Here is a 10,430-nt window from a genome sequence, read left to right as displayed (position 1 = left end):
TCTAATATTTATATTGAATAGCACCATTAGTTTATTCTTCACGCATTTAAGTCATAAAAATATTTCATAATCTATTTTTATTTTTTGGTGCCGATGTGCCCTTCACAGAACTCACAGGGAGAATGTATGAGCCAGATAATGAGACTAAAATGTTGCGTGACCTCTGTCTAAAAACTAATAATATGTAAATAATATGTTCTTCCAAATAAATATCTCACTCAATCTTTGCTTGAATATGGGAACTGTATTTATCATTGCTTGAATGCCTAAGGCAACGCAACTGGAAGCGTGTTGCCATTGAATATTACACTGGAAAAACTACTTCCCGTACGTTACCCGTCTGAGGATTCGAACCTGTGACCTTAGCCTGCAGGTAACATTAACATGGTTTTATTTATAATAAAACAGATTCTTCATACAACTGCTATCATTGTATTCGGTGAAAACGATACGTGGAAGGCAACACACACGGCCCAGTGAAAGCGGCAATCTATCAGGATTAATCCAAGCTCGCCATTAAAATATTAGTTACAAATCCTCAATTTGCTGTTGCTGGTCAAATGTCACACCCTCAACGATTGTGTGATAAGAGAGGCTTGACGTGGCATTTGTCTGGTCTTTGATTGGGAACTTCTCAGAGTTTCAATTAATGACCTAACTTGCTTTCATAACTTGCAAGCCTTTTGTATAAATAGAGATCAAGAATCACTTTTGCGAGGAGACTCTATTGGTTTATAAAATTTCAACAGATGTTCATGATTTTCTGTTTTGTGCATTTTGGATAGACATGATGAGTTTGAACGGTGATCTTATCGCAGATCTCTTAGGCCGTGTTGATGGCGTAACACTTGCAAGTTTGGGTTGCGTGTCGTCACAATTTTGGTCCATTGCAAAAGAGGAGAAGATATGGGAAGAGAAATGCTCTTCTCTCTGGCCTTCCACACAGGACTCAGATGTCAAAAAATTCATCTCTTCTTCACTGGGTGGCTTCAGAAATTTCTATGCAAGCTGTTTTCCAATCATTGCTTACGATGAGTCTTTCAAGAGGCATAAGGTGAAGAAGGTGTGTGATTCTCTTCCCTCTGATTTTGTGTCACTTGTAGATGTAACATACAAGGATAATATCATCTATTCCAAAGTTGTGTGGGGCATCCCCTGTGCTGAAGAAGAATTTGACACCTGGTTCTCTAACTGTCCATTCAAAATGGAGCTCATTAACTTTTATGATGTTGAAGGCGAGGATCAGACCTCGGGAGATGGGCTGCCAAAGATTGACACAATTGAGAATGTGAAGAAGGATTTGAATTTCTGGGGGCAGATGACGGAAAATATTAGGTTAAGCTGGATTATGGTGAACAAGAGAACGGGACAAGCAGCCAATCTTTCAAGCTGGAGGCCTTTGTGTGAGCAGAGTGATTGGGCTTCTCATAAGGACTGTGTCATATCCTTCGGCTCCATATTGCCTGCTCACAACGTATTGCCTTGTAAGTCTGTACAGTGTATCCTTGTTTTAAAGTGTAGACTCTCGGATAGTTTGAAGATCACCGAGCTTAGCATGCGTTTGGAAGATACGATGGGAGCTTGGGTTAATGGGAGGGACAGTCTGCTCATTCTAGAAAGAGCTGTGGGTTGCAGAAGAAGCAATAAGCAGATCCAGTTTTTTGCATCTTATCAAAAGCACTTGAGTGAACGGGGCAAATTGAAAGAAGCAAACATGAAAAATGAAGGATGTCTAGATATAATCTGTATTTTAGGTGGCATTGTTGTCTCTGCTTCATTTTGGTGTTTAGTTTTCAGAGAGAGTGGTCCCATACTGGAAATCTGATCAAGATATTGTTGATAGATTAATTGTGAAAATATGTGGATAGTTGAACCGAATTTTTGCTAACTTGCATAAAATTGGAAAATAGGACATTATAAAGTCCTGTAAATTCAATTTCTAAATTAATGTATATAAAGGAAATTCCAATATGGAGTTTAGTTTAAAAAGTTGTTAATTATAATTTCAGTTTGTATAGTTTGTGCAATGTGTTAAGTTTGCCTTTTATTTGATAAGTTGGGAAAAGGAGATCCAGTTCCTTACATATTAAGAAAGTTTAAACAACGAAACATGAATGCAGCAGAAAACACTAGATAGAAACCGTAGACAGACAGCTCAAAACACAACACCCAAATCAACACATAAAGATATCAGCACCCAAATCAACACATAAAGATATCAGCCTCTGTAGTTTGCAACCAGGAATCCCAATCCTTGATCATCTTCTTTAAATTATCATCCTGGTAGTTGGCAGCACGGATGATGAGTTGGTCTTCATTGCTTTCCATCTTCTTTCTTAAGGATTGAATCTCCTCCTCATGAACCTACTTACGTTTGTCGAGCTCTGCTTGAAGAGTTACCACACCTAAAATAGCCTTTCTCATCATATCATCAGTAAGTTTAACCATATCATATTGGCCTTCTCCATATTAATGGGTCTACTCTGGTTAATCCTTATGATGCCATACATATTGTTCAATATTAGTAATCATATCCTCCAGCTTATCCAATCTGTTAAGTGTATCATTCATATTTTCCTCAATCTCATCAAGCTTTTCATTTTTCCGAGTCCCCCTATAAACATCACCAATCTTATCATCTCTAAGCTGATAACTATTCTTATGCAATTTCTTGTGATCCACCTCAACATTCTTATTAGTTGAGTAAGAAATAATGTCATCAATAGAGGGGTTAAATCCCTCACCATCCTTGCTCCAATCTTCCTCTTCATAAGGAGAATAAAAAATGATATCATCCACAAACTCAGTATTATGGACATCATTCTTCTCACCATGACCTCTCTCTTTAGCATCAACAACAAGAGAAGCTTTGGTTAAATGTGTAGACCTTCTCTTACCCAAGATATCTTGAGTATAAAGCTCCTCTAGGGTATCATTGTCTTTAGGGACAAAGGGTCCAAAATCAACTTTAATATAAAGAATTTCAACCCCAAATTTAATCTTGACATTATTTTTACTAGTATTAGTAGAACTTAACCCTCCCTTGTTCTTTTTGAGAGAGAATTTTTTTTTCTCCTACGAAGACCTTGACTTCTTAGTGTTGGCAATATGTGTTGTCATTGATGTCAACTTGATATATGAAAATATATGTTGTCCTATGTGTGCTTCTTGAATGGTGATTATTTGGAGATTTGGTGATTGTTTGGAGAGAGTAACTATGGTAGCTTACTTATTGCAGTAATGAGGAAGTTGCATAATACCCTTGATCATATGAACATGGTATGGGTGGTCATGATAGATCTACAATAGGTTGATGGTTCTCTATGGTGGTTGTTTGTTAGTTGCTGATGTTCTTATCTGATACTGGACCACTTGATGTAATTTGGTAAGATGACTATGGATAGAACAAAATGTGACTGATATAATGAATGATGCAAATTGTGAAGGATCTCAAGTGTGAATTGAACTTTTTTTTGTAGTCCATCCTATTGTGTGAATATCTAGCATACGATGGTGACATGTTAACAATACTAATATTAGAATACTATTCTGACAATTATGGAATGAATTGATGAAGACACTTCTTCTTACCATGGGTTCCCCCCTTTTGCCCATCATTGCGAATTTGTACATGGAGGCCTTTGAAGAGACTTCTTTGCATTCCTTCCCTCTCAAGCCTAAATGGTGGAAGCATTATATGGATGACACCAAGATCTTTTGGCTCCATGTTCTTCAAAAGTTGGAAGAATTTCATGCTCATCTCAATAGCATCTCTCCATGTATTTATTTCACCAAGGATCTAGAATCCGAGAACCAACTCCCCTTCCTGGATATCTTGCTCATCAAAAAATCTGATGGCTCCCTTGGTCGTCAGGTTTACCGTAAATCTACCCACACCGATCTTTATCTTCACTCCTCTCACCACCACCCCAGTAAAAAAATTGGCATCCTTAAAACTCTTACCCTAAGAGCCCACCACATTTGTGATGAAGACAACTTAAACTAGGAACTCAAACATCTTCGTGATGTCTTCATTTGTAATGGGTACTCTAACAAGCAAATTTCTAGGGCCCTCAACCAAACTAAGCATCTTTTCCTTTCTAATAACCACTCTTACAAATCATCCGTCCACCCCATGATCGCCCTTCCCTACATTGATGGCATTTCATAAAAAAATTCCAAGATCCTTCGTAAGAAAGACCTTCAATGTACTTTCAAAAACTCTTCTCCACTTTGAGGCATCAAATACCTTCCCACAAAGACCTGAGAGACATCATGATTGACTCAAGTGTAGATACAAAGTCACATGCTCTTACGATGTTCCTTACATAGGTGAGACAGGAAGATCTTTCAACACTAGAATCAAAGAGAAAAGTGCAAATATTATGCATGAACGTGTCTCCAAATATGCCCTTGTCGAGCATTCTTCGTCAAGCAAGCACCCGATTTGTTTGGAGATCACTCAAGTCTTGTCCAAGGAAGGTAATTATTTCAAGCGCAAACTTAAAGAGGCCATTGAGATCAGTAAGCACCCCTACAACCTGAATTGTGATGAAGGGTGGTGCCTTAGTCCCTCATGGAAACCCTTATTATCCTTTCTTAGATAACCTCACACCCGCCCATGATTGGTCCCCTTTTCCTCCCCCTTCGTCAGTTTGCTTTAGTTTTCCTCTTTGTTTGTCCTTCCCCCTTCTCCCCCTGCTCTGCTTCCTTTCTGTGGTCTTCCTCTTTCCTTTTCTCCTTTCCTTTTCCTTTTTATTTTTTATCTTTTGGTTCTCCCCTTGCCCTCCTTTTATTTTCTCGATTTCTTGCTCCTTTGTTTTGTTGTGTTGGCTTGCCTCTTTCTCTTTTTATCCTTTTGTCCTTCGTTTCTTTCCTTCTCCTTTTGGCTTTCCTCTTTAGTTGTTTATTTCCTTTTGCTTTTATTGTCATTTTCTTGTCCTTGTCCTCTTTTTTCTTTTTTCTTTTCATTTATTTTATTTTTTAATTATTCTTTGTTTAAATTCTTGTCCTTTATTTTGTTGGTTGGATTCTCTCTTTTATCTCTTGTATTTTATGTATTTATATCATTTTCCCCTTAGCTTTCATTTCCTATTTTTTGTCTTCCTTTTTCTATCATTTTTTGGTGTGTTCTTTTATTTATTTTTAATTTTTTCTCCTCACCATCTGTGCTTCTCCTCTTGCCATCTCTTTATATTCTATATTGTTCTGCAACAGTCCATATTTCTATTCTTGAGCATTCTTTCATCTTGATGATGGATCACAGAGTGTGATCTGAAATGTTGATGCAAAAAATCACACACAATCAAAACCAGAAGCAAAAAGTAACAACTTTCATGGGTTGTGGAAAAATTATATATTTTATACTTGTTCTTGTGATGATGGAATTTGCCTTACATCAGATATACAATGATATAGATATGACTAATTAATATTCTCATTTGTTTACTGCCAGTTTGGTGTATTGGAAAGTAATGATTGTTGTAGTTGTTGAGGAAGTGATTATTGGTAGTAGTTGTATGACTGTCATGCTTTGTATGATTAGTATGAAGAGGTTGATGCGAAGAAAAAATGAATAATGGTTGCAAATGGTTTGCGGGTGTCCAACTCCTTGGTGTCTGATGTCTACACTAAGTATGTTCCCACTTTTTTGCCACTTTTGACACTAAGATGAACATTTTTAAAATAATCTTCAACTTCCGACAACTATAACTTTTAAACTATTAAGAATTTGAAGATGATGTAAATTAGTGATTTGTAGCATTTTGTCTGTAGATTCTAAATATATTTTTAAATTTTTCCATCTCCCTCAAAAAGTAGTTTTTTACAACAAACTACATTTTTTAAGAGTGATGTGCCTCTCGAAATGCATAACAACTCAATTCTTTTGAATTTTGGCTTGTAACATCAATTTCCAAAGCTTGTTGGTTTGATAGTGATATGTTGAATATTTTTCATTTTATTAAGTTTTGAAGTCCGACTAGTTATAATTCAGACATAGGTTTAGGTTTGAACACATAACTCTCTCTCTCTCTCTCTCTCTCTCTCTCTCTCTCTCTCTCTCTCTCTCTCTCTCTCTCTCTCTCTCTCTCTCTCTCTCTCTCTCTCTATATATATATATATATATATATATATATATATATATATCAAAATTCAATTTTTTTTTTGTTAGAAAGAAGACATCAATACTTGGGGCATAGATATTTTTCAAAATTTTTTTGAATCAGTTTCCTATTTTTCCCAATGCGTTGAACAAAGAAGTTCATGTTCAGTGAAAACCAATATTCCATAAAATTAAAAAACCAAGAACATAATAACTTCACAATTTAATAAAATTATACTCGTTGGAAAGCTTTCTCCGAGCACTACCATCTTATATTTTTGGGTTATCAAGATTATTTCATTTGAGCCTTGAACCAGAGGTTTGAAGGCAAAAAATTCTCAGAATTTTGAAGAATTTGAGGAGAGATCTCAAAAAAGGCGGTTCAAGCGAAGGGGGGTTCGATCAAACCCCCCTTCGCTTGATTCCATAGGAAAAATAATGGTGTTTATTTTCATGTAACGACCGAGTTCGAACGAACCCTACCTTTTGTAACTGTCGGCGTTCGTTCGAACCCTGACCGACCCAAGTTTCTTTTTTTTTTAAACATTTTAGTATGTCATATAAATATACATTTTTTTTCATTTTTTTACACACAAATGATCAAAACAATTCGCACATGTGTGTAAATTTGAATATTAAATTAGGACGTGTAAATTTGATATTAAATTCTAAGACGTGTGTAATAATTGAAGAGCGGTCTGGACCACTTTGATGTGGTGTGAACTATAATTTAGTACACCTAGAAGTTCATGTGTTTGAACCTACATGTATGACTTTTAAATTTTTGATACTTTAAAATGTTCAATTCTACTGAACTTGTTCTAGATGAAACTTCTAGAATTTAAATTATTGAATATGTTCATTAGCTTGAGTTTGTTCATTTGATATGAACAAGTGTGATTTTTATATTGTTCATGGCTTGCACAGTGGAGTGGATATATTATTCAAAAATTCATTTAAATTCAATGCATATCTACATATACATGTTACATGTAGTAAAATTTAAAATTTAAATAAACATATCAATCCTTTTTTAATATATCTACATGCACACAAATTCAATCACAAATATATAAATTTGAAAGTTTTAGAGTTTTTAAAAACATTTTTTAAATTGAACGTTTACACCAATTCAATCTAGATGATCTTATATAATTTATAATTTAAAAGAATAATCAAACATGCATACATACACATGTGATCTAATAAGTTACATATAATCAAACACATCAAACTTAAATAAATATTTAAAGTATATATATCAAATGTGCAAATATGATGAAACAAAAACTGTACATATATATACATATATATACATATATATGTATATATATATACATATATATGTATATGTATATATATGTATATATGTATATATACATATATATATATATATATGTATATATACATATATACATATATATACATATGTATATATATGTATATATATGTATGCATATATATGTATATATACATATATATATGTATATATATGTATATATACACACATATATGTATATATACATATATATACACACATATATGTATATATGTATATGTATATATGTGTATATATACATATACATATGTGTATATATACATATACATATGTATATGTATGTATATATACACATATATGTATATACATATACATGTGTATATGTATATATACATGGGTAAGTGCACCAAGTTGTGGTACCAAAAAGGTGCCACTTTTTATCTTTTCATAAAAATGCGTCATTGGCATGAAAAGGTCGTCCAAACCTACGGGTTGGATGCCCAAGGCAAATCCAACCCAAAGGGTTGGTATTCTCCCAAGCAAACCATTTGGTGAGCGCCAAATAATTTGGCGCTCGCCAAATGCAAAATTTTGAATTTTCACATTTGGTGCGCGCCAAATTTGGCTCTCGCCAAATGTGAAAAGTCAATTTTTTGCATGCATTGTCTAATGTGAAGGTTTTGTGAGTGTGTAGATTTTCCAATCTGGGCACAAGTTATATCCACCCCCGAAGGAGAATATATACATAAAATATAACATTTAAGTATAGCTCTATAGGACTTAAAATGTAGATTCTCGTTTTTAGAGGATCATATAAATTTTAGATAGTCAAATTTCAGTAATCAACATGTTCCTAGTAGAATTCTTTAGCTATGTATCCCACTCTCTTTATCTTCCCCAAACTCTAGACCTATCTCTTTCCCTCTCTTGTCTCTCTCACTTCTCTATCATTGACGCTCTCCCTCTCTCTTCTCTCTCACTCTCTTATTGTTTCTCTCCCCTCCCACTCCTTTCTCTTGGTCACTACCTATCTCTTTTATCCTCTCTCCCCATATCTAGGGTTGTTCCTCCATCCCTATTCACCTCACTGCCTCTCCCTCCCTATATTATTACCCACCTTTCTTTCCCCCTCTAGGTTTCTCACTTATCTAATTGTCCACCCTCTTGTTCTCTCCCTCCTTCTCCACCTTTCTCTCCCTTCTCCTTACCTCTATCTATTTATTCTCTCTCTCTCTCTCTCTAGGTCTCTCACTTCCTTCATGTCTACCTCTCTACCCATCTCCTCTTACTCATCTCTTTGTTCTTCTATCTCTTCTATTCTCCTTCCCTCCCCTCTCCAAGTCTCTACCTTCCTTTCTTCCTCTCTCCCTCTCTGTCTCCCTCTCCCACTCTCTCGTCTTCTCTCTTCCTCTCTTATTCTCTATCTTCATTTTCTAGGTCATTACCTTTGCATCCCACCCTCTCTCCCCTCTCTAGGTTTCTCCCTCCCTTCCTCTCCACCTATCTACCTCTGCATATAGGTCTTGCTACCCACCTCTCTTTATCTCCCTCTATCTATCTCACTCCTCTCTATCCATCTAGGTCTCTCACCTATCTATATGCCCCCTCTATAGTTCTCTTTGTCCCTCTCTACCTCTCGCTCCCTCCTCCTTAACCCTATCCCTTTATGATCTCCCTCCTTTTCTCTTCCTCCCCTAACCTCTTTATCTCCTCCTTCCATAGGTCTCTCCCTCCCTCCATGTCTACCTCTCCACCCATCCCCTCTTACTCCTCTCTTTGTTCTTCTATCTCTTCTCTTCTCCCACTAATACATTTGGGGTCAAATTCCGATGGAGGTTTTCGACGGACAAGGAGCATTGTGTGAAAATTTGATTTTTTTAAAAAAAATGCCCATGTTCGTCGGAATTCCGACGACCTCGGGCATTTTATTAAAAAAAAAAAAACACAACGCATTTTCATTTTGAAAGCAAACCGAAGCAAGCGACGACCGTCTTGCCTCCCTGCCCCCCCCACCGGAGCAATCTCTGCACAAGCAAGGTAAGGTTTTTTTTGCAATCAAAGGAACTCTTTGTTTTTCAATGAAGGGCAACTAATTTTTTTTCTCAATCAAGGGCAACTGGTTTTTTTTTGCAAATTAATCCATTTTGTGCATATCCTGCGATCTTAAAATTCCATGAAATGACATCTCTTTGAGGTATTCTGTCATACAGTTCAAATGCCGTGTGTATGCTACCCCATTTTACGATTTTTGTTATTGGAGCATTTGCAACTAATTTCTGACAAAAAACCCCCTTCGATTATGCTTTGATGGATGTCCATACCTTGTTCCAAAGCTCCTATTTTGGCACATGCAGGGAGGATGCTGACAAACGTTGCATTGAGATAAATATGACTGTATTTCATGAGGATTTGAACTCAAAGCATTGGCACTATCACTTATGGCTATATTAGCTTTTTAAGACACTTTCATTGTGCACTTCACCTGTCCTAATAATGGACTATCATGAGATTCTTAAGAATGGAAATACTCCAAACATTCATGCCCTCTATGTTGTCATTGTGGTTTTCAATCATTGCGACTACATGCTTTTCAAGGATCAAGTAGTGTTCTTTTTTCATTGTTCTATTGTGCTTCTCAAGCTGCACCAACATAGTTTTATTTAATGGCTTTGTTTTGATAGTGATTTCTCCATGGCTTCCACTGTCTTTTTCTTGGCACATTCAATGCATTGTCATCTATCATTACTATTTATTGTCCTTTTTACCTTTATTGAGGTTATTCTCATACATGTCATTCACTTTGTCTATGAGTATATCTCAACCAATTCACTGTTGTAAGTAGAAATAAAAGATTAGTCTCATCTCTTTTACTATTTTAGACCTTCATAGTAATCTTTGCAATCTATCATTTCCTTCCAATTATATGGAATACTGATTTTCTTTTTATGGAATGTGATGAAGGCTTGAGTGTGTCTTCTTGAACTCACTTATTATCAGCTCCTCTATGATTACCTTAGATCTTTGTGGCTAAGAATTGTTCTTGATGAA

The 10,430-nt window shown here is 35.7% G+C and overlaps 1 protein-coding gene across 2 annotated transcripts; it reads left to right on the top strand.

Annotated features, from left to right (window-relative positions):
• Positions 1-681: 681 nt before the first annotated feature.
• LOC131045602 (probable F-box protein At2g36090) lies at positions 682-1,989 on the top strand. 2 transcript variants are annotated; one of them, XM_057979198.2, is made up of 2 exons: positions 682-1,063; positions 1,247-1,989. In XM_057979198.2, exons 1-2 carry the CDS (start codon positions 788-790, stop codon positions 1,823-1,825), a joined length of 855 nt encoding a protein of 284 aa, XP_057835181.2. In that variant the 5' UTR covers positions 682-787; the 3' UTR covers positions 1,826-1,989. The 2 variants fall into 2 exon arrangements, with proteins under 2 accessions (XP_057835181.2, XP_059070075.1); XM_059214092.1 differs by having other exon boundaries at positions 685-1,989.
• Positions 1,990-10,430: the final 8,441 nt, after the last annotated feature.

Source organism: Cryptomeria japonica, chromosome 11 (genome assembly GCF_030272615.1).
Source record: "Cryptomeria japonica chromosome 11, Sugi_1.0, whole genome shotgun sequence".
NCBI lineage: Eukaryota > Viridiplantae > Streptophyta > Pinopsida > Cupressales > Cupressaceae > Cryptomeria > Cryptomeria japonica.
Note: the sequence above shows the minus strand (reverse complement) of the source record. Positions and strands in the feature narration are given on the sequence as shown.

Excerpts from the sequence above, each read along its gene's own strand:
- LOC131045602 (XM_059214092.1), top strand. The coding sequence starts at position 788 with ATGATGAGTTTGAACGGTGATCTTATCGCAGATCTCTTAGGCCGTGTT.